A 25,632-nucleotide genomic window follows, 5' to 3' on the forward strand; every position below is an offset into this window, starting at 1 on the left:
TTCAAAGAAAAGCACTGTATATACTGGAGGAGGTAATCTCATACTAGAAAAACCTATTGTGTTTTTAACTTTTGATATATTTTTTTCACATTCAAATTCATTTATTGGTGCCAACATACAAAGTATTTCCACAAGTCAACAAATTATAAAATACATATTTGAATATAAATACTGCATTAAAATTATCAAGTAACACGATAATAATTACAAAATGTAATTTTTAATAAAATTAAAACTACAGATACACTATATAGGTCCCTGTTTAAAAGAAATGAAAGTTTAAAAATTCATCTACTGAATAAAATGAGTTTTCGATTAGTATAATTCCCAATTGGGATTTAAATTGCAAAAAGGGTAGTTCTATAAGTCTGCCAGGTAGGTTATTAAAAAGCTTAACAGCCAAAAACCTCACACCACTCCAAAACCTAGTCAAGCGTTGATGTATGGGGACTAGTCTGTTCACATTCCGCGTTTCGTAGCCGTGGACTTCTCCATGCACTCTATATTGTCATTTATTTCTGTGTACACGCAATAGATTTTCAAACAACAGATGGTAGGGTAAGTATGTCTAGATTGGTAAAACCATATCTATAATCCCTAAAACTCAGTCCACCCAGGATTTTAACAGCCTTTCTCTGTAGAGCAAATAATCTCTTAATGCGACCAGCATGCCCCCATGCTAAAATGGCGTAAGTTGAAACAGGATGAAAAGGTCCAGAATAGGCTGTTCTTGGAGCCGTGGGTGAAGAGCCGCTAGAAAGACAGCGGAGAGCATATACAACAAGTCCAAATGAACTCCTAAAAATGTAACTGTTGAAGTGCTGGCATCTCCGACTGTCTCATCGTGAAAATTACCTTAATTGTATTTTCTGAGTTTAAGTGTAGACGGTTCCTGTTAAACCACTCCTGCATTTGACCCTGTATAACATGCATCCCCAGCTCCGCACCCTCCAGCGAGTCAGCTGCACATGCTACAGTTGTATCATCAGCAAAAAGTGTGAACTTACCAGTCTGTTCTATTAAAGGCAAGTCATTTATATAGATTAAAAAAAGTATGGCGCCCAAAGCTGAGCCTTGGGGAACCCCTATGGTAATATTACTTTAAGCTGATGACATCCCATTCACACTCACAACCTGCCCCCTATCTGTTAAATACGAAGCCAGAAACCTAATACTATCAAGACTAAAACTATACTTAGCAAGTTTTTGCAACAGAATACTATGGGGCACACAATCAAATGCCTTGCTCATGTCATATAATAAGACGCTGCTAAAATTTAAGTTGTTAAAAGAATCTATGACAAAAGCAAGGTTCAGGATTGCCATAACTGTATTCCTTTTTTTTTCGGAAACCAAACTGGCAGGTTGTGAATAAATCATTTTCCTTAAAAAACCTTACTAAAAACCTAACTGCGTAGCAATGCACTTCTCAAAAATCTTTCAAAAAATTAGTAGTAATGAGATCGGCCGATAGTTTTCCGGTTTGTTATGGTCCCCCTTTTTAAAAATAGGTATTACTTTGACTGACTTTAGTAGTTCTAGAAAAGTGTTATTTTGGAGACATCGGTTTATTAATTTGGTCAGGGGACCAATTATCACATTTTTTATTGATTTTATAAGCTTAACATTTAAGCCGAAGTTATCGCGACTTGCTTTATTTTTAAATTTGTTATTATATCCCTGACGTCTCTAAAAGATACAGGTGAGAAGGAGAAAGAATATCCCGAAGCATTCAGGCATGGCAAAACCTGTACCGGATCGCTTTGTGAAATAGGAATGCTTGCGACAGTGTAATGAATAATATTTGAAAAAAAAAGTTAAATTCATTGGTAGGTATGTTACAATTAAAGTTTTCTTTTGATTTAAAAATGCCCATATTAGATTTAATAACCTGCCAGAGTGATTTCGATGTATTTTCAGATGAATTAATAAAGTGATCGTCAGTCTTGATCTTTGCTTGCTGTATGGCTGATCTGTAAATTATTCTGAACTTTTTAAGTTCTCTGTTGGCCTCCTCCAAATTCTTCATAAATTCCCTGAAATACTCACCAACATCCACATCAACATCCGACACAAAATTCCAGTTACACGAAGAGACTCTATCAAAGAATACAGACTCTTCGCGTTAATGGCCGACATACCCTGTTACAGACACTCACCCTACTATTGATATTGGCACTGATGGGTAGGTGGATTTCCTGACCAAGATGATCAAATATTGCAACATCAACAACGTTCGTTACAAAAGTTAATCATCCCAAAGTTAATAAAGATATTGTTGAGACAAGTGCCAGACCTTGTATTGCTAATAATTGTTTTCTTGAACCCATATCTTTCCAGGGTGTCAGAGAGGCTTAGAGCTTCTGGCTGGTTTGTGTTAAAGTGAACGTTGAAGTCCCCTACCATAATAATTTTTTTATTATTATGAATCCCATTTAATAGCGTTTCTAACAATTCCAAAAATGACTGAAAACTTCCTGATGATGACCTATATAATGCTAAAACATGAAACAACAATTTATTAAAAGAAAAAAAACCTATTTCTAAACCCATTCATATCGCCAATAACGCCACATTTCATCATAATATTCCTAGAACAATAAAACCGTAAACCTCTCGGGACACGTTTCTCATATTTCTTGGCAAATCCGTCATCAGCAAAAAGTCCCGATTTCAATAATAATTTCATTACGAAACCAATTCTACGATTTTCTACGGTTTTTCTTTAAATTAAACCGTTCAGCCGTGAACTTCGTAATGGTTCGGATCACACTTTCGACCCGCAGATTGCCAATAAAAGATTTAGTTTTCGTCGTTCCAGCAACTTTTGCGGTAATTGCTATAAAGTCGAGGACTTTTTCTTTACATATATTTTTTTGTATTTATTCACAGTCATAAAGCGTTAAATTTTATGCTACTATTTATATATTCTAAAATTAATGTGTCATCTTTTTTTTTCAATTCATTTATAGCAAATAACTTTTCGTACTTTAAGTTATGCATAAAACATGTAAATTAAAAAAATATAAGTAATATAAAACGAAAAAAAAAACAAGCGTAAAGGAACGCGCAGATAATCTTACGATTGTAAATGCATTTTCAAAGAACCACACCGATAATCTCCGTTCCACAAAGTACCATTAGCATATACCCTTGGGAAAACCTCACTTGAATTTTTATTAGACTATTACGGGGTTCTTTGAATGTTTTATTATCTCTTGCATGTTATTAAACCTTTTTGGGAGAAGGTCTTTCTCTCAACGAAGGACCATGAGTAAAGTGTGAATAAATTAAGAGATTTTTCTTAAAATGCAATTAAAAGCTCATTAATGTTGTTTTCATTAGTAATGGGCAAACCATCACGTCTAAGCTGTCAGATAGTATTAGTTGCTAGTGAATGATTTTTAAATGTCAGTCTCTGAAGCTTTTTTTTGAAGCTGAAGAACTTGAAATCTTTGGCACCAATTTAGTTTAAGTTAAGGGAACCATAGCAATTCCTTGTATATTATTAGATCATTCAAATATTTACTCTAATCATTTTATATTCTTGTCTGTATTTGACCATTGAAAATCAACAATAATAAATGAAAACACTATTTAAAATTGCTACCGGTCTTCCCAAGGTGGATTCGCAATTTGTTATAACTTATACATTTTATTCAGTATAAGTGTATAACGTACCATGCTCACGTGAATTTTGATTTGTACAATACATGACCAAAATAATAAATAATTTGTTATAATGGTCGACTGTTACATTCTAAGAAGAGGAGTAAGTAGTGTTAAACTGGTTACAATACATACCATTCATAGAATGTTTTCGTAAACAGGTTAGAGGCAGAGGTTAAAACATTAACATATCGTCGATGCTAATTGGGTTTAGAATTTTATTTTTCAAGCATTACTTAAATCGCCTTGAAATATTTTTTTATGTACATACGTTTTATGGTGATCATCGATGTATAAGATTATCGATTTTTTAGCTTCTTTTTTTTATTATTCATTCAGTGCCAAAATTGCCTGGAGATGTTACTTTTTTATGTCCGCTTTAGGCGAGGCATATCATTTTATTACGATCGTTATTGATATTTGAATTTAAGATAAACTATGACGTTGAAAAATGGTCTAGGTGATGATTTTTGTCATTTTTTGAGTTTGGATTTAATTTTTCAATCATTGGCAGAATTACCTAGAAATATTACCTTTCTCATCTAGTTATGCTCATTACATCCAAGAAACATCGTTTCAGTACGAACGTTATGATGCTTTCACCTGAGATTTGATTATATATTATTTTCTTATAAAGATAGTGTAAATTTTAAACATTTCAAGAAAAAATGGGAAACTAAAAGTATTTCGGTCATCCTCCACTAAATTTATTTAAAAACAAATTATTAGTCCAACATGTTTTGGACATATAACATGTCCATCATCAGGGATACTATAAAAGAACCAAGGGAACTTATAAGATATAGATTTAAACTAATTTTTAAGGTGTTAAATTACAAAAGGTATTAAAATTACGTATACAAATTAAGGGGTTCTGTCAATTCATCTTATTTATAGTTCTAGTGCCTCAGACAAGGTTATAAGGTTAAAATACATTTAAATACAAAACTAAGAAAGGGACAAAACTTCGATTTACAGAAACTTAAAACTACATAATTAATAATAGGTCAATAATAATACAACGATTGTTTTGTAAACAAGAACAAAAGAACAATATAAATTTTCGAACGATAGCCTGCGCCTTACTTAAAATATGATACCTGTAATTTGCAAACTTAGATTTTAATATGTTGCATATAGGTGGCGGTACTGGAAATCTTCAACTTCAAGAATGTTTGAAAATAGATAACTAATTTAACTGAATATTTTAATCTTTCTTGGGATGTCGTTCCTTTTCCAGAAACAATTTTTGGACGCTCTGATCTGCTGGACGCATATTTTAGCATTTGTATGATAATATTTGTAAAGAATGAAGAAAGCTAGTTAAAATATTTTGTTCTAAATTCCAAAGTTTTAATTTAACATCTTATTTTATATGACTAGAGACCAAATTTAAAATCTATCATTACTTGAAATACTTATGAAAATTACTAATAGGTTGATGTACAGATTTTGCTAACGCTTTTGATAAAATTAACTATGTTGGAGTAATTGAGAATCGGTGGATCTCTCTTATATAAAGTGATATATTAAAAGAAACTGAGTATTTAAAATTATTTTTTTCTTTTCAAAAACTAGTTGCATCTAATAGGCCATGACTTATTTACGTCTTATTTCTTTTTGTTGTGTTGAACTGTGAGTTCAGTTACTAATGATTCTGGAGTTATTGAAACTGACGTTTCACTGTAAGAAACTGACGTCAGTAGACTTTCGTAAAAAAAATTGTTCATATAATAGTTAGACCTAATAAAGCTGATATGCTCGCTTAAGGTTTTCATGTCATACTTTAAATAGAGAAATAAGCTTTTATAAATTTTATTTTGTTGTCTCAAATGCTAAATTTTCTGGATTCTACATTACCGGAATGCATATAAAGTGATATTTTCGACCACAATATAAATTCCATGCAGTCAAGCTTCAACTGCATAAGTAAAAACAGTTATATAAGCCTATTGGAATATGTCGGTATTTTAATTTTGTTTGCATCAACTGCTGTGGGCAGATAGCAGAAGTTTCAATAAATTTTGCAGTTTAGTGCGCGTTGATGCTCGTATTTATACAGTATAATTACCCGACGTTCGATTTTTAATATGGTTTCGATGAGCGATTTGAAAGGTCTTAATCATCGTGGTAGCAAACAAATAATAACAACCCAGGTCCGATGAAACTAAAATTAGAAAACCTAATTGGCAATTGGTTCGACGTTGTAACCCGTTTCCGGGCGTACTTAAATTGAATATCTCGGGATTTAAATTGCTAAGATGCTGTTTTTGAATTTGAAATGATATCCGGTGCACTACTGGTTAAACTTAGATTGATATTAAACGAGCCAAATTGATATAATTAGGTAAATCGTTTTAATCTTTAAATATGAATTTAAATGTTCGTTATGATATTAAGTTTAATATTTTTCTATTGCATATCTGAATACTCAATTAATGTAAAAAAACTAATACATACTGTTTATGATATTCTTACCAGATTTTTAGGGATATCTTAATTATTATAAACTACTTTGCCTATGTTTGTTTGTGTGAAAGAGTAATTGGGCATTCGCCAGGAGCAAAAGCTCAAAAGGGGGCTAAAAAATTGTTAAAAAACAGAAGTACTTCTATATACAACTTGCCCAAGATAAGGAGGGCCAATACAATGATCTCCGTAACCATGAGAGAGAAAGTTGTTTAAATGTGAAGAATTTAGCGGCTTTGGGTGCTCAATAGCATGTCGCTTTTAAATCTGAAACATTCCGAGTAGTTCCGAGTAGTTCCGGAGATATCCAAAAAAAAAAACGAATTTAAAAAAAAATTATTACAAATAAGAATTTATTACAAAAGATCTTTGAAAATAAATGGCACTTTCTGATAGCCACTTTTTCCTTCTTTAAGGTGCCGTTATTAAATTTTAGAACCGACGTGAGTAAAAAATGAAATACGACAGAAACTGAAAAAATGCCGAGAATATCGATAAGTTGTTTATCCATCTCAGATTCATTTATCATTGACAATAAGTCATGAAATGGTGTTAACTCCCGTTACTGAATAAAAAGACAGTGGTATAAATTTGAAAAACCCTAGAAAATCGATTTTACAACATGAATTGAACAAGTGGGAAAAAAATCGATTTTTGTTTATTTTTTGACAGAATAGTCCAACAGATTCAAGTATCACTGACGATCGTAATTAAATAATGTTTATCGTCTGCAGTGAGCATCACTACGTAAGTATATCACAAAGTAATATTTTCAGGCGATTCAGGTAGTGACTAAATATTGAAATGTTAAATATTGAAATGAGCATAACTAATTGAGCAAAATTAAATTTTTAAACAATTCAGGCAGTGATAAAAATAATAAGGTAGAAACCCAAAAAGTGCCAAAAGTCGATGTTTTGTCTACTTGTCCAGTCCACAATCATTTTTTGTGCAGAACTACATAAGCAAAGAAATATTTTTAAGTGATTCAGTGACTATAAAATTACTGACACAGAATCTTAAAAAACACCTAAATTATTGATTTTTAACACTTTTTTAAATTTCATCAATTTGCTAAATATTAAAAATTTTGCAAAACAGTTTTCCAAGTGAATGGAAGAAAGTTATTGTTGTCCCCTTGCCTAAAATGCCATTCCTTCAAAATTTCCGTTTAAAAATCTTAGACCTATAAGCATTTTACCAGTGGTTTCAAAAATCTTAGAACGTCATATTTATAATGAAATTTCGGAGTTTATAAATTAAAAATAATCGAAGACTGTCAATCAGGTTTCCAAAAAAGATTTAACACTACAACAATTCTTTTGAGCATAATTAATGACATCAGGGTTAAAAATAACATTAAAGAAATTACGTGTTTAACCCTTCTGGACCTTAGTAAAGCGTTTGATACCATAGATCATAATTTACTATTAGGCAAGGTACAGTACTTTTTTTTTTCAAAAAATACCATTACATTTTCTAAATCTTTTTTTGAGGGTTGCTGTCACTGTGTTCCTGTGACAGTTACCCTCGAGAAAGAATTCAGATTTAGAATTCTCAAATTTCTTGCCATTAACTACAAGTGTCGCACGGGGGTCTATATTGGAATCACTACATTTTTCTTTTTATGTGGCTGACACGGAAGACTGCCTACAATATTCTAATTTGCAACAATATGCAGACGACTCTCACTTGTATATATCTTTTGACATGTGCAGTGAGAATCACTATGTGGGGAAAGTAATATTTCTAAGCTATTTAAGTAGTGACTAAAAAATTAAAAACTGTAGAAACTTAAAAAATTCCAAAATATCGATGTCCTTCATTTTTTAATACCTGTCTCAGATTTAAGTATCACTAAGGATCGTCAAGAAATGATGTTTCTCGTCTACAAAGCGCATAGCTGCTTGAGAGAAATAATATTTACAGGCGATTTAGATAGAGCCAAAAAAATTAAATGATACTGCATTTAATTTTTTTCAAAACATTCAAAAGTTTTACTAAATTAAAAAAAAAATAAAAAGATAATGTCTAATATTTTGTCAATTTTTCGACGTGATAATCTATCTCAGGCTCAAGAAATATTGATGATAATATTAAAATTATGTTTTTCCGCTATAATGAGCATAACTAATTAAGAAAATTAATATTTTCAGCAAATTTTGGCAGTAACTAAAAAACTGAATGCTACAAGCCCAAAAAATGCCAAAAAAACGATATTTTGTCTATTTGACCAGTCCATATTATTTAAATCCATATCATAGGATTAACATTTTCAAACGATTCAGGAAGTAATTGAAAAATTAAACGTGGTAGAATCTTAAAAATTACTAAAATAGCTTTATTCTGTTCATTTTCAATACCCATCTCAAACCCCAGTATGTCATTGTCGATCCTAGTGAATGGGGTTTCTCGTCTGTCGAGAGCAAACCTGCGTGAAAAAAAAACATTTATAGGCAATTTCAAAAAGCGATATTTTGTCAATTTTCAACATAATCGATCTCAGACTCAAGAATTATTGATGATCACATTAATCATCAGCATAATACAATCAACCCATAAGAAGGGCCCGAAGAAAAACAGACTGAGAACTACACAACACCAACCTGGAAAATAACTGAAACCATCTAAGCTTGAATGGGGAAAGGCATGATCTTAAAAGCACTTAGAACAGAACTCACAAGCTGTTATACGTGCAATAAATGAGGCCTTTGACTCATGCCCAGTCACTAATGAAAGACGTTAAACATGCACCATGGTGAAATACACACCTGGCAAAACACAGATCAAAAGTGCGTCAACTTTTCCATACAGCAAAAAGGGACGACAAGTGACAGGTATACACCGAAGTGCTTATTTTATATAACAAACAAATAAAGAAAACCAAGACAGTACCTTAGAACCTTCTGTGAGGAAATGGTGACGCTCCAACTGATGCCAGAATGCACAAAGCAATGGCTAAGGAGGCACAGACCCAATAATGGCCCTCAAAAAGTCAGATGGTACTTACACAAAGGAAAAAGAGGAGCAACCCATCCTATTACTTCAAGCACATTTTTCAGGGTGTTAACTTATAGAAACACTCTCAATAAATTACAGCAAACCCAAAAAAGAGTACTGAGAAATTGAAAGAACTGTCTTTACAGCAGAAGGGATGAAGTGGGCAATAAAAACCTTTCAAGCGTACAAGACACCGGGAGTGGATGGAACTTTACCGTCCTCACCTGGGTAGAATAGCAAGAACGAGTTTGGTGTTTGTTGGAACACCCTGCAGCTGGCGAAGAGCAAGAGTAAATTTCATACCAAAAACTGTAAAAAAGGATTGGACCCCAAATGTTTTAGACCTCTCAGTCTTACATCTTTCATTTTAAAAACAATGGAAAAGATTGTAGATCACCACATCAGGATTGACAATCCTCTACATTCGTATCAATATGCTTATAGAGCGTGTAGATATACAAAAACCGCCTTTTATCAACTAACATAAATCATCCACAAAAGCTTGAATGAGGAAGAAGTGTACGCTTTTCTAGATTTATTTGGAGCATTTGATAACACGTCACCTGTAGCGGTGAGAAATGCCCTAAAGAAGAGAAATTTAAACAAAACTATAATTCGATGGATAAGTGAAATGATTGCCTTACGTGCAGCTAAAACAACTGTGGGTGAACAGATCACAAGCATCTGAACTATTCAGATGGATAATCTCACCCTTAGTATGGAGTGTAGTTGATGAACTACTTCAAATATTGACAAACCATGGAATGACCTGCAAGATATGCTGATGACATCGTCATTATAATCAAAGGCAGATAGGAGAAAACATTGCACCTCATACAAATAAGAATTACAGAAAAATGGTTTACATCAGTAACGCTGAGAAATTTCGGCTAAAACTACCATTCGACATCATAACATTTACTTTAACATTAACACGAAAATGCAACCCACTAGGGATATCTACCTGGGCGGACAGCTCGTGCATATATCAAATGAAGTAAAATATATCGGAGTAACACTGGATAGCAAACTTGTTGGAATAAACATCTAGAAAGTACAGTAAATAAAGCCACTAATGCCATTATGATCTGTAGAATCCTAGGGGAAAAAACTGGACGTGTTCCCCCAAAATACTGTGATGGATGTACACCGTGATGGTAAAACTCATAATCACCTATGGACCAGTCATGTGGCATGACTCAATAAGGTTAAGCAATCCAAAATGTTGCTTGGAACCATCGATCCAAATAGATCTAAAGCTCTAGTAAGTTTAACTAAAAATAAACAACGTATTCTCACAGGTTTTTTAACGGGGCGTTGTCTCCTTTGGGAACACCGCAGAAAATTAAAATTAAGAGAAAATCAAATTTAAGAACTAACAAGTGAATGCGGGAGCACCTAGTCTGCATGCCAAACCGTTGCCGAAAATCGTACCATAATTGTTGGTAGCTATAAAGTTTTAGAGGGAATCATCCCATTACTACAGCCGTCACAATTACTAGCTTTTATCAAAGCAATAGGATTGTACTAAGTAATTTGACTTGAGTCTAACATCAAGCAGTAATTAGAAAGGGGCACACAATAAATCTTATAGCTTGCAGTGTAACTTCATCCTTATTTTAATCCAATTTAACATAATGTATTAACTAATTGAGAAAAATAACATTTTCAGGCAATTTATGAAGCGAAAGAATAATTAAATAAGGTAGAAACTCAAAAAATGCCAACAAAATTTATGTGTTGTCTATTTGTTTAGTCCACATAATTTTGTGTCTGTACTAACTAACTAAGATTTTCACACAATTTAGAACTGAAAAATTGTCAAAATTAAGTTTGTAGGCAGTTTAGTTAATCAACTACGTCTACATTTATCATATAATACATTTTAACCATGATAAATAGCATTACCTTCCACCCCCTTATGCGCTACACCATACATACAAATATCATTTAAATTGATTTCTATATTAAAATTAATTAATAAACAGCTTCCAAATAGAATACCAACATAACTCGGCACGAATTTACGACCCAATTTAATGTTTATAGATGAGAACAGACCGCATACAACGCATTAAATTTCATTGAAACAATTGATTCTCCGATGCAAAAATTAAATCAATCTCAAGCGTGTGGGTATGTTTTATTACTGAGAAACAATACAAATGACAAGCATCAAACGAACGGGCCGCCGTTAATCGTGTGCCTTGCGGTCGAATCATTTCAATAGTTAATTAAATTGTTTCTATTAAGTTCATTTTGCGCAACATTTTATCGCAACGATACTAGATTTTGCCTAATTTCTCTTTTTAGACGTTGAAGAACTGTCTGCTCGTCTCTCCCTGATGGCGGCAACGTCGACGGAAAAATGCGAATTTCTCGAAGGATGCGAGGGTACGAATCACACCGGGTCGACCCCAAACAGTCCGGCGTCCGGAGACCCGAATTACCTCAACACCAGATGTCTTTATTTGGAACAACTGTTAAGCGGTAAGTTCTCGCATTGAAATCTCAATAATAATGCAAACATGTGACAAGAAGGGACAAGAATTATAAATGGGGTATTTTGTATGTCTGTAAAATGGGTTGTTTTGACTGCAAGTCAAAAACTGTATAGTATCCCAAAAAGTTTGGGAAAGCCTAGCTTATACTAATTAATAGAAAGAAAATCTAACTCTAAAAGTTTAGTTTTTTAAGTAACATTAGCATATTAACTAAATATCTTCACTCTCGAATTTGTACGTTTTACCCAGTTAGGTGAAGCATTATGGGTGCGGACTCTATTATAGGATAATGACTTTAAGAATGCTGTTGTCTTCATTAATGAGATGGTAAAGTGTTGATTTCTTCTTAAATTATGTTGTTGTATTTTGGTACCTTATTTTGTTGTATTTGGTGTTAATAAGTACTTATCTTTGTGCAAAAAATAAAAATTAAGAAGCATATAAAAAGTCGGGAAAGATTACGCTATTACACAATAACACTCTAAATCATGGCCACAAACAATTTGCAATTCGAGAGAAGAACCCAATTTCTTTACCTAATTTTTTTACACATATTGTCAACATGGCAACCAAATGTTAGTCGTGGAACCAACATAATACCTAAAGTAAAAAATCAACTTGTTTGTTTTAAAAAATCACTTATCTAGCACAAGGTTGTACCAATTACCACTAAGTTTCTGAAGGGGTACATTTCTGTCAATAGTCTCAAAAGCACGCTTTAAATTTACAGGTATACCTAAGTTAATTTTTACACACTCATCTTTTCTTCAGTTATCACCCCAGCACACATACTAAACTTCTAACTCACTCGAGTGTCTGCTCCTGAATCCTGATTGACCTTCATATAATAATCCAAGCTTCTTAAAATAGTAAGCAGCAGTCGAAATGCTTGGATACTATATGGTTTCTAGGATTTTGTCTGGACATAGACTGGTAATAAGTTTTTCGGGCGAAGATCGCTGATTGAACTAAGTTTTGAAATAACGCTACTTTTTAAGCTATTTGGAAATTGTTCAGAAATCAAACAAGATACAGAAGGGGGAACTCTATTACACAAAATATAATATATAATCCTTTGTACATTTCACGATTTCAAGAGAGACACTTAGCACTATAGTTTTTTTTTAAAATTAAGCACTAAATTTCTGAGTTCGAATAATGTTAATAATTGCATCTGATACTATCAAATATTTCTTGCAAACCATCAGCTTAGTGTAGATCACATCTTTTTTTCTTTACGCTTACACTCGTCAATATTTCTGTTGAAGTATATACCTTTTCGTTTCTTAAAACAGAAATAACTAATATTCCAGTCAATTCCAGTCAGTATTGTATTCTTATATGCGACGTCTATGAGTTGTATTCTTTATACTTCTCCTCAATCATCCAAGGGTATTTTTGCATTCTTATATATTTTTTCTAAAACATATAAAAATTGGTGTATAATTAATATCCATAGCCTCTTTCATGACTTTTATGAAATCTCCATAAACAACATCAACATGGTTGATGTATAATTCCAGTGTTTCACAACTAAGGTTTCAATAATGTTTTTAACATTTTCTCGTTTCAAATTACGTTAGAAAGACCTTTCTTTAGTTAACGGATGTTCAAGGGGCAATGACCATTAATAGTCTCATGGTTCGTAATTTTAGGAAACATACGTGGAACTTCAACAAAATCATAATCATGTGCTATTATATGATCTTTTAGGGTGGCAGATCGATCGGTTACCCTTGTGATGATTTGTCTCTTAAAACCAGCTAACTTAATTATGTTTTTAAAATCTCTGGAGACAGCATCATCTTTTATCCAATCAATATTATTTTCTACCAATATAAACATTTTTTGGCTCTGAATATCGTTTTCATTTAGTTTATCCTCTAACAATTAAATTTGCAAGCTGCTTGATTTGGTGACTTGTAAATGCATCCAATTGTTTGTAATGCCGTGGATGCAACAATTGTAATATTATTTTTTTAAATTTTAATGTCTACAGACCAGTAGTTGTAATCTACTGAGTAACACCAATTAATTTCATAATTTATACTCTTTGGAAATAAATTATACATCCACCAGTATGTCTACTAATAGAAAAAGAAACATAATAATCCATTATTCTCCAAATAGTCTCTCAGCTGCTTGGACACTATAGTTTCTAGGATTTTATCTACCACTGGTAATAAGTTTATCGGGAGAAGGTTGCTGATTGAACTAGCATAACATATCTATGATTACGCAAAACCACATATATCAAGTTTTTAATTATTTAAGATTTTTATGCCTATATGTTTGCCAGAACTAGGGACGATACCTATTATTTCATAATTTAAAAAAAATTATTATTAATTAAATTAAAATTAATTAAAACAGCGATATCTTACGTTGGAAATACCATATATATATTATGCCTATATACTTGCCTTCGAATAACTCCTTTGACGAAGTAACTTTGAAAAGATGGATTACTTTCATACTCAAAATTATATTATTTTTTAAAGATAGCAACTGCATTTATGTATCTCAGTTGGTTTTGCCATCTTATAAAAATGAAGAATTTAATAAAATCCGTAACAATATATTAATGTATGGGCTTTTGCCATCATCAAAAGTTCAATATCAGTTGTGCCCATGTGGTCACAATCGGCATGTTTCTATAGATCTAAGGCATGTTTTTATGAGTTGAAAATCGTAATTTTGGATAATTTTTTGAGAAAAAAGTCGTTTTATTCGTTTGTTATTGATTTGGTTGATTTAATTAGGTGAACATTGTAATGGGAGGTGAAATGAAGAAGAACGCTATTTCAGGGCCTTAACCCATAATCGCAAAATCATGAAATTTGGCAAACGGCAAAAGAATTGCATTAGACATAATCTTCATAAACAGAAATTTAAAAATTGTCAGTGGCGTAAAGTATAAAGTAGCACACGTGCTTATTTCTTACTACAGGTTTTTGTTATTTAAAAATTTGGCAAAGAAAGGACTGATTTGGGAAAGAAACAATTTTTTCCCAAAAAGAGGTACATTTCAAAAAGTCGCTTAAACTACTTTATTCCGTTCGTTTTCCCAACAAACATATGGCGGGAGAATTTTTTTTTCAGAAAATGCATTTGTGTAAAACATGTTGTGAATTTAAAACGAGCGTGTTGGAAGGCCAAACGTAGATAATGATGATTTAGAGCAGCGTGTTGAAGAAGAACCTGGTATTAATACTAGACAAATTCCTTTACCAGAAGAATCAAACCACATCGTTACTAAAGCTCATTAGCAGGAAAAACATTTGATAATTTGCTTTTTAAAAGTGGGTAGAAAAGCAACATTTTCCATCATTCCTATTGTTTAATTATATTGCCTAAACGAAATTTAAAATCGTAAAAAATCATACATCACCAACCAACGCAAAGCGTAGACCATGAATAACTGTTAAAACGTGGTCCAAGGCCAGTGCCGCAAAGATTAGTGGAAATACATCAATTATACAATAGAAAAAAATGGAAACAGAAATGAGCCTAGGAACTTATTTAATAAAATAAAACTGCTTATATGAGAATTTAAACCACAGAACTGGTCTTTTTTTGACAAACGAGGAAATCTAAAAACTGATATTGATGAGATGTTCGAGAGAATCGTGAAGGATCTATTGTGCAGATCTCTACAGGAACGAACAGATTCCTTCAGAGAATTTATGGCCAAGGTGAATGTTATATTTCAAAATAGATTCCATTACCTAAAACAGTAGCTAGTACAAGGAGGTTCAGTAGTTGAACACGGTCACTAATATTTTACGCCAGTAAAGTCAGAAAGACTGACCTTCTGAACCAATATGACCTAGTAGACAAGTTTCAACTACTTAAGCTCTACCATAACCAGCAATAGAAACTGCGAGGCAGAAATACGAAGGCGCATAATCATGGCACAAAGCACCATGAGCCGCCTAACCAAACTATGAAAAGAATGCTTGATTTTCCAAAATATAAAAATGATAGATGTTAAAGCTCTCCTCTTCTCTATTATTTAGACGGTGCTGAAACTTGGTCTCTTCGTGCTTCTGTACGTCAGAAAATTGACGCTTTTGAAATGTGGTATTGGAGGCGAATATCTTGGACTAAATCGCACTAAAGTTTTTATTTTAAGGGCATTGAAAATAAAAACCAAATCATCATCAAGCTACCTGCAACCGATTCTTCACTTTTTTGGTCATACAGCCCGTCGAGGTGAAGATAATTTAGAGAGATTTATTATATCTAGATGACCGATGAACGATGAAGTACAACAAAATATGACTTAATAATTCTATCAAGCTTTTCGAGACGCAGAGGACCGAACAAAATGGAAACAGCTAGTCGAATGTACAGAAGAATCACGTATCACGATCATCAGTAATGATAGAGCGACTGCAGAGAGACACTATTTACTGATAAATCAGAAAATAGTATAATTAATTTCTACAACATGCATCGGTGCATCTTGTGAGTGCGCAAGTGAGTTAAGAGCACTGGCAAGTTGAAAGTCCTCATGCCATTCATTATTCAGTCGCGACATGAGCAACGTTTTTCTCTTAATAGAAGCCGAGATGTCGACTTCCAAAGTTTGGGTTTTTGGAGCACATATATGAAAACAAAAAATTATTATCTCGACTAGTCAAGGAGCTACGACTTTGGGAATAATTTCGTTAAATTCAGAACGACGAAACTAAACGAAAACCGTTGGATTTTTGCAGATAGTGCCTATAGAAGCCGAGATATCGACTTCCAAAACTTAAGTTTTTGGTGCACATATATGGAAACTAAAAATTATTATCGCGGCTAATAAAGCACCTATTAAGAAAACTATTTTTCGAGAAGGTAAAAATACACCAATCCTGACTAACAATATAAAACTTTTGCAGATATTAAAACATAGACCGCTAAAAACAGTTTAAAAAACAAACATCTAAACGGCATTATTATTAGCAACTCAGAAACTATGCTACTGCAATGTTTAAAGCAGAAAAAAAGGCGTTTTACAGCAATAAATTTAAACACTGTACATACAAGTTTTAAGAATGTTGATAAGTTAAATAAATATTTTATTGACAATAGTAATATTTTGTAGTGATGTAATTTGGGGAGGGATAATTGGGCGCTATAATTGGCTCGTTTTCCTTATCTCAGAGGATAAGAACCAAACAGATATTTTTTAGAAACAAACGTACCCATATTACTTCAAAATATTCCACTAATGACGAGGCAGCAAATTTGGATAACATTTCATATTTTAGCCCAGCTGCAAGGCAATTTTTGCATGAAAACTATCACCGGTGATAAATAGATCGGGGAGGTCCGGTACCCTGGCCAGCTAGATTTCCCGACCTCAATCCATTGGACTTTTATATGTGGAGTTCTTTAAAACAAGTTGTTTACGCCACATCTGTTGACGACATGAATAATTTTCGTAAGCGAACTGAAAATGGACTTAATAAGATTTGCAACATACCAGGTATTTGCAAAAAAACGAGGAGCTCCCTTAAAAGACGTGCGGACAAGTATATCTGCGCAAGTGGCAGTCACTTTAAACATTTGTTAATGCATAAAGTTAATGTAAATTACAAATTTTATTAAAATGAAGGGAATTTTGAAAGTTATGCGAACAACTATTAGAATTTCATACGCATGAATAATTTTCTTTAAGCGCTCTTTGCTAAAAAAGCGACTTTTTGAAAGTGTACTTTTTGTTAGGAAAAACTTGGTTCTATTAATTAGGCCTTTCCATGTTACATTTAAAAAAAAGAAAAAAGTTGTAGTAGAAAATAAGCACGTGCGCCTTTCTATAACCTAGACCTCTGACAATTTTAAAATTTATGTTTATGAGGATTATGCCTGACGCTGAGGCCTGAATTCCTTTGCCGTCTGCCAAATTTCTTGAATTGGCAATTTCTTGAATTGGAATTTGTTCAAGAATTATGGTCATAGCATCACTTTATCAAGGCTATCTTTAAATGGTCCTCTCTTTCTTAGGATGCGATTTAGAAAAAAAAATTACTTCTTTTTTCGTAAAATAACGTGTAATATAATGAAAAATATAATTTCAATTTTTTTTTAAATGTTTTGAGTTTTATCATTTTGCCTGAATAAATAATAATCATAAATAGCTGAAAAGTGAACTATTAGAAAGGCTAAGAGACTAAAGGATAAAGAATTTTTCACTTTTTATTCATTTACAAACCTCAACTGCGAACTCAAAGGCATAAAAAAGCAAAAATCTTGAGATAATCTAAAATCTAAAAAACTGACATCAAAAAATATGATTTAATAAGACATACTTACATTTCGATATCTAAATGGATTTTAAAAGTCTACGGCTTTTTTTAATTTCCCACCCGTATACAAAAATCATTTTCGTGATATTATATTGATCTATAAGCCCTTGCTTCAACTTGTTTAGTTATGCCTTAATTTTTTTAAGTATATTTAGGTATTTTCAAATATATTGACATAATTAGAGTTTCATTAGAATAGTGTCAAGTTAATTAAAGTCCAAATAAGAATTTAGACAACAGAAAACTATTTTTAATTTCTATATAACTGAAAATGTAATAATACACAGGGCATGCAACAAACAAAATACAAGGTAAACTTTGCCATGTTAATGATTTAGAGCAATAAAATTGAATTTTACAACCATACACAACAAACGGGCCATCACAAATCTCAAATAGGCCACTAATTTTAAAAATTATTATTGTTACTAACACCCTGTACACATAAATCGTTCTCCTGATATTATAATGATCTATAGAGCATTTTCGCAGTTATTAATCGCATTCTGACAGGTTTATGGAAACAACAAAAGTTACTTATAGCAGTTATAAATAACTCCAAAGTGTTTTTTTCTTAATGTAAATTTTATGTGTCAGTTATAGGCGGGAATGTGTGTCATTTATCACTCAAAAATGTATTTTATTATTATTCCATCGGAGCAGGCTTTTAACGGATGTTTTACTATGTCGTTTGAAATTGATTTGAATTCAATTTTTTGGCCTGTGAGGTCGGTTTTTATTGAGGAAATTTTATTACATTACAAAAAAAAATTCAGTTACCTATTTGCTATAAATATTCTTTAAGTATTTTTTCCCTCCTAATGGCTTATATTGTATACTTAAATTGGTAGCAATACCTTTATTTTGTTTACGAAAAACTTCTGATACTAAATTAAAGAAGACATAAAAGCCTAAAAATAACCAGTAAATTCACAAATCCAACAAAAACAATACATAAAAACCTCCGTTTGTTATTTTTAAAATTGGAAAACAAACATTTTCCAATTTCTAAAAGGAAATTGTTTGAGATTTTTACGTTTTGTATATGAATTTAATTTTAATATTCGACTACTGCCAGCTGCGTGTGCCTTGACCAGGAAATTTCCATAATATTCGCGTAAAAACCATGTCTTTAACTGAAAATAAAATTCCAGTAAACATGGAAGTGGATTACTTATTCCAATTTATACAGGAAGTAGTCACAAGTAGTATGTCGCATGGCCTAGCAAGTGAACTGAGCTATTTCGGATAGACGGTAATTACGCTTACTGCGTAAACTTCCTGCTGACAGAACATATAAAGCCGTAAAAAAAACGTTTTTCTAAATTATTTTAGTTGAAATTAAAGTATAAACAAACGGGGACGATAATTAAAATTCACACTTCAGCTCCAGAGAGCCAAATTAAAGAAAGCATTTATTAAATTGGCGTTGCCAAAATAATAGATCACGTATCCCATAGAAGTATTATTTGTACGATTATATTTACATTATTCTGAATGCATTCCATGCCTAGCACATAAAGTAACAATATGATTTACTATATCCGGTGACAAAAGCTGATGAGATGGTCAGTTAAAAAAATAATTGAAATTGCCAAATGTCACGATTGATTTTTATAGTAAACATTTGTACAAACAGTCACGTTATTTTCATACGTTTGGTTGTTCTAAAAGAGACTAAAAGAGAGAACCTTGGCTATTTTATTCATTTAGCAGCATATGAGATGGAAAATGACAAACGGTACCCATTTTGTTGGCAAGCATATATAAACTGACATATGCCAAACCCTTAAATGTATAGTAAAGTTTGGGTCTGGTAAGTCAAAAGACTCAAAAGTTTGAAGTTCTTGGACATGAATTTGTATGTACATACGTTAGTAAAACCTAAGATCTACATAACTTTAATACCCTTCGAAAATGATTTATTTTCCATTTGGGTCTTTTACGCAATATGTGGCTTAGCCTCCAAGAAGGTTCCAAATACCATCCATATTTTTCTTACTTCTCGAGATTTTGTGCCTTACACAGTCAAAAGCATTTGAGAGGTCACACAAAACAGTTGCTAAAGCTCCACCACCATTTATTTAGAAATAAAGCTCACTGAAAAAAATGTTAATGACATCAGGATACCATTTAAAGTTAGAAAAATTCCAATTGACCAAGAAGTATTCATTGCTTCAGCTAGTACATTTAGCATAATGTCTGCCAAACCTAAAAAGATCCCACACGATAATCCGTTCTCACCGTAGGCATTTTTGTTTTTAATAGTGGAAAAGAAAATTGAATTTTCAACTGCCAGACAAAAGACTTATTAATGCTCTTAAGTGACGCTGAAGGTTCTTGATAATATCGCAAAAAAATGTATTTAGATAATTAGAAGGGGTTTCTAAATCGGGTCTATTTGCTGGATGTCATTGACAATTCTCCTACTATTTTTCCCTTTGATAGCTTATGACTATATTGAATATGATGAATTTAAGGCCCAAACGTCATGCTGGGTTGATAATTTGGATAGATAGGTCAGTTTTGTCTGAGGCATTTTTTAAATAAATTTACCAGGAAATTTTCACTTTTCTTGAGAGTATATTCATAAAATAATAAGAATATTTTAAAAGGGATTTGAGTCAAAGAAAAAGCATTTCTTATCTAACATTTTCACATAAGAAGGTTCCTTTTACCTCAGAACTTTATGAGTTGGAGGCAATTTTGTCCACTAAAGTGGCAGCCAAAGTTTCCGCCAAATTTGAAGTTTTCATACCCATCTTGCAACATCAATATATTTTTAGGCGTTAGGGAACATTTTTTGGCATAGCTTCGAAAAAACTGTTTTTCATATTTTCCGACGGAAACATGGACAAATTCCTGAAGGTGGATTTGAGGGTAATAAAGTGATTCTGGTTTCAAAAATTAGGTACTTTAATTCATTTTTGATTGAAGCATTTTTTTGCTAACAGGATATTTTCACTTATCTTGAGAATACTTTCATGCAATAATATAAATATTCTTAAAAAGGACTTAAGTCAAAGAACAGCCATTTCCTACTTAACTATTAAAGGCCCTTTTTTCCACCAAATTTGAAATTTTGATACGTATCTTACAATATCAAAGATTTGCTTTGAGATATGTATGCTTTAAGGAACATTTTTGGGCATAACTTCAGTGGCGTATCCAGGGGGGGCAAAGGGGCAATTGCCCCCCCCGCAGAAAAGCTAGGGAGAAAAAACATAAAAAACATATATTGAGTTCTGCTAATAACGCAACATATTTAAGTAGTACAATACAAAACGAAATAATAAATGCATGTAACACAAATATTTTACGAAAAATAATAGCAGAAGTAAAATCTGCAAAATAGCAATCTTGGCAGATGAGACAACTGATATTGCCAAAATAGAGCAGTTTGTTCTTTGCGTTTGGTACGTATGCGATAATTTATCTATTAAAGAGTCCTTTCTTCAATTTATTCCGGTAACTTCACTGGGCATAATTTAGCAAAAACAATTATCGAAAATTTGACAAACTGGGGTTTAGATTTAAATAATCTTAAAGGCCAGGGTTACGATGGAGCAGCGGCAATGAGTGGTCAGTTTTCTGGGGTACAGGCTATTATAAGAAAGGAATATCCTACAGCTTTATATATTCATTGCGTCTCACACTCCCTTAACCGCGTTGCATGTTCTGTCCAGGCTGTACGAAATTGCATGGGTGTTATTGAAAATGCTTACAATTTTTTTAATACTCCCAAACGTCATATTTTAACTAAAAAGGTAAATGAAATGCCGGATAATGAGAGATCAAGACGAGACAGATTAAAACAACTTTGGGCTACTAGATGGGTTCAAAGACAAGATTCAGTAAGCGTAATGAGAGAGCTTTTAAATTCTGTGGTATTGGCTTTAGAAGAAATAGCTGAGTGGCCAGACAAAGAAACGTCTACTTGTAGCAAGTTGTTACTAAACACCTTAAGTACATCAGAATTCCTCATTACTCTTTATGTAATTGAACATGTTTTTGCATTTACCACTCCGTTATCAAAGTTGCTGCAATCAGTTAATATTGATTTAGGCAAAGCAATATTACTGGCTGAAGATTGCTTAAAAGAGCTTAAAGATTTACGTCATAAAGCAGATAATAGTTTTGCAACTATTTTTGCAGAGGCAAAAAAAAATATAAACAAATTATTTGGTTTAGAAATAACGAAACCACACATAACTAGCAGATAAAAAAATAGGGCAAATTTTTAAACTAGCACAACTGAAGAATATTTCAGAATATCAATATTTATTCCGTTTTTAGATTGCGTCTTATTACAATTAGAAGAGAGATTTGTTAAACATAAAGATATATTACAATCATTTATAAAAAAAATAATCATCATACAATCATTTATAACTGTCTGATTCCATCAGTAAATAAGAAACTTGATAATCAACTTCAAAGTCTTAAGTATTTGGTAAATTTTTATAAAAATGATTTAGAAAATTGTTCATTTACTATGGTTTCTGCTGAACTCAAACTTTGGTATAGAAAATTTGAAGCCTGTGCACCAGAAAAATATCCGAGCTCCGCTCTCGATGCCCTAGTAATGTGTGATCAGGATATATTTTCGAATATATTTATACTGTTAAAGATTTTTTGTACTTTACCTGTAAGCACAGCAACCCCTGAAAGAAAATTTTCTACACTTAAATTGTTAAAGACTCACTTACGAAATACAATAAGTGAAGACAGATTAAATGGTTTAACTCTTCTGTATGTATATCCAGAAATCTCAGTTAGTGCCGAGGAAGTACTTAACGAAATGCAGCTTAAATCGAGGAAACTTGATATTGTTATTTAGTTTTATTTGGCTTTTTTTGTTGTTTTATATAGATACCTAATTGAGTTTTGATCTTGTTTAGTTTTTTTAGGAGTCAATTTGTTTTTGTTACTTTAGAATAATTTTTTGTTTGCCTTGTGCCTGTTTTACTATCCATATATTATATTAGTATCTTTTATTTTTCTTTATTTTTGTAGCTTTTAAATTAATAAAAGCATTTCAAAAACATGGTAATTATTTCTCCCTCCCTGATGAATAATACCATATCTCCGATAATAGGCCAAAAAAATTAACTAACATACACATACATACATAAGTATATTGTATATTACGAATCAATTAAAATATTCTCATATTATATATTCATATTTTTTGATGACAATATAGAGATATTCCTGAATATGGATTTAAGGGCATAAACGTGATTCTAGGTTGAAGATTTGAGTACTTTAAGGCAGTTTTCGTTGAAGCATGTTTTTTTGAGAATTTCTCCGAAAATTCTCACTTTTCTTTAGAACATTTTTATGACATAATAAGAATAATTTTGACATAATAAGAAAACTTCCTCGTACCTCAAAAACTTTTAAGTGAAAGGCAATTTTATCCATCTAAGTCTAAGAGCTTTGAGAGAAATTTAAAGTTTTGGTACGCACTGTGTAAGATCAAAAATTCTATTTATTGACGTGGATTTTTAGCCAATACTTAGGAACTACTTAAAATATTTTAATTTTTTTTGCATTAATTTAGAGGAATTCATGCAGATGGATTTGAGGCTGAAAGCGTGAGTTTGAGGTCAATAATTTCATATTTCATAAACCTGATTACCGGTTTTGATCTTTTTAAGTCTCATAAAAGACTACTGAAAAAACGGAAAATCAAATGCTTCAAACGACAATTTTTTAATAAATTTTACCTGCACGTAAGTAATATGTACATATTTGAATCTTTTTTTTTTCCTGAAACACCCGAGTACAATGAAAAAAACACAACAATAATATCAGCCTTGAGTCAAAAACGTATCTATTACCAGTGGTAACCAAATATGATCTAAAACAAGAACCCCACATAATCAGTGCATATCAAAACACATCTGCTTTTGTTTTTCAACATAAAACATATGTTGGTTCCCTGGTTATCATATGAATTCTAAGAAATATAAGAACTATTTTATGAGAAAAACTTGACTTATTTTCTAAGCTGTATAATAAACGTTATAACTTTTGTTTTTGTATTATTTGCAGTGAGAAAAGAAGACGAGAAAAACAGTCCATTAAAACCAAAAGGAAACGTTTACATCGAAGAACACAAAAATCCCAAGAAGTAAAACTTCAGGTACAACCTATAAGAATTTTGTGATGTATTATATTTTGTAAAATCTCTTGTTTGTCAGAGAATCTCTGCAAATTTATTGTTAACCCGGTAGTATTATAATTGTACCTCATGATAGTCGATGGCATAGGGATGCATATATCAGAAATTTGAGATCCTCTTACATTTTGCAATAAAACGAAAACTCCCAATTAATCTCATAGAAACTCGAAAGCAAACTTAATATTACACCGCAATTTATATATTCCTTTGATGTGTAATGGGAGTACAAATTGTTTTGCTTCAAGTCTCTTAAAGTTTAGTCTAACTGTAAGATTCTAACATTATTTTCCTGAAATATTTTTAAGAAATTTGATGTTATATATCTCGTTCCTTGGTATATTTAGTGCAGCCATTTTAGATTTAAACATTTTAATGCTTTGTAAAACAAGTGACAAAATAATGAAACGTTAATTTATTTAGTGTATATAATTATAAGGCCAGGCCATTAAAATGGTAAACCCTTTTGTAAAATATAATTTACTTAACTCCTAAAAATAGCTTTAAGTACACTCGATCCAATATCGCCTAAATATAAGAAAGCTTTCTGTAGAAAATTGTGAAAAATATTATTTATTTTAGTTAGTTCGCTGAGCAGCTATTGTGTATATTTTGATTTTCCAGGTTGTAACATTTACAACTTTGTGTTTATATCAAGTTTAGTACCTTGGAAGTTTATTATAGTTTACCTTATGTAGGTAAAGCTGATAGTATATAGAATACACACCATCCAACCATATGTATTTACTATACATGCATTGTAAAAATATATTAAATGTCTAAACAAGTATATTTCATTTATATTTCTTTGAAAACAGTTAAGCCTGAAAATTACAAAGACTTGACGTATGGTAAGTATGAACAGACAGAAATTTTTTGCTGAAAACAAGAAATAAAACGCTATAGAGCTTATAGCAACATTCAATAAATTCTATAATCGAGTAATAATACTCATAAATACAGAAAGATGTTGAATAACCATCAGTATATCACTTTGTACCTAAGAAATTAACTCAGTTTGATTGAGCCAATTCATACTTTGATTTGTCTCTCTTTGGCTTTCGTCACTATACATTATTTGCAATAATTTGCTTTCATAGCGGATATGTTTGAGGCTAATGGATAATAAGCATAAGCTATAACTTTCCCACCCATATTAAGTTTACAAAGCATGTTTATGTAAAGAATAAATAAAATTGGTCCGAGAACGGTACCTTGAGGCACGCCATGTTTAATTTTTTTGGGAGAGCTTAATATATTATTTATTTTGACAAATTGAGTACGATTTGTCAGATAATTCTCAAAGATGCTCAAAACCGGTCCCCGCACACCATTTCTTTCAAGGACATTAATGAGGAGGGAATGGGAAACGCTATCAAACGCTTTTTGCAAGTCCAGGAATAGAGCTATCGTTTTTTGCCTACTTTTAAATTACCAGTAACATTTTTTACCAATTCATACATTGCATCAGTTGTCCGCTTACCTTCAAGAAATCCAAATTGAT

The 25,632-nt window shown here is 32.0% G+C and overlaps 1 protein-coding gene across 1 annotated transcript in view; it reads left to right on the forward strand.

Moving 5' to 3' along the window:
- LOC126737130 (tumor necrosis factor receptor superfamily member wengen) overlaps positions 1-24,916 on the forward strand; it is a 108,918-nt gene extending 84,002 nt beyond the window's left edge. Inside the window, exons 4-5 of the mRNA XM_050441879.1 lie at positions 11,452-11,628; positions 24,002-24,916. Of these exons, the coding sequence (XP_050297836.1) occupies positions 11,452-11,628; positions 24,002-24,084 (260 nt within the window). The 3' untranslated portion in view covers positions 24,085-24,916. The remainder of the gene's footprint in view (positions 1-11,451; positions 11,629-24,001) is intronic.
- The last annotated feature ends 716 nt before the right edge of the window (positions 24,917-25,632 follow it).

The sequence above is a fragment of the Anthonomus grandis genome, chromosome 6, assembly GCF_022605725.1.
Source record: "Anthonomus grandis grandis chromosome 6, icAntGran1.3, whole genome shotgun sequence".
NCBI lineage: Eukaryota > Metazoa > Arthropoda > Insecta > Coleoptera > Curculionidae > Anthonomus > Anthonomus grandis.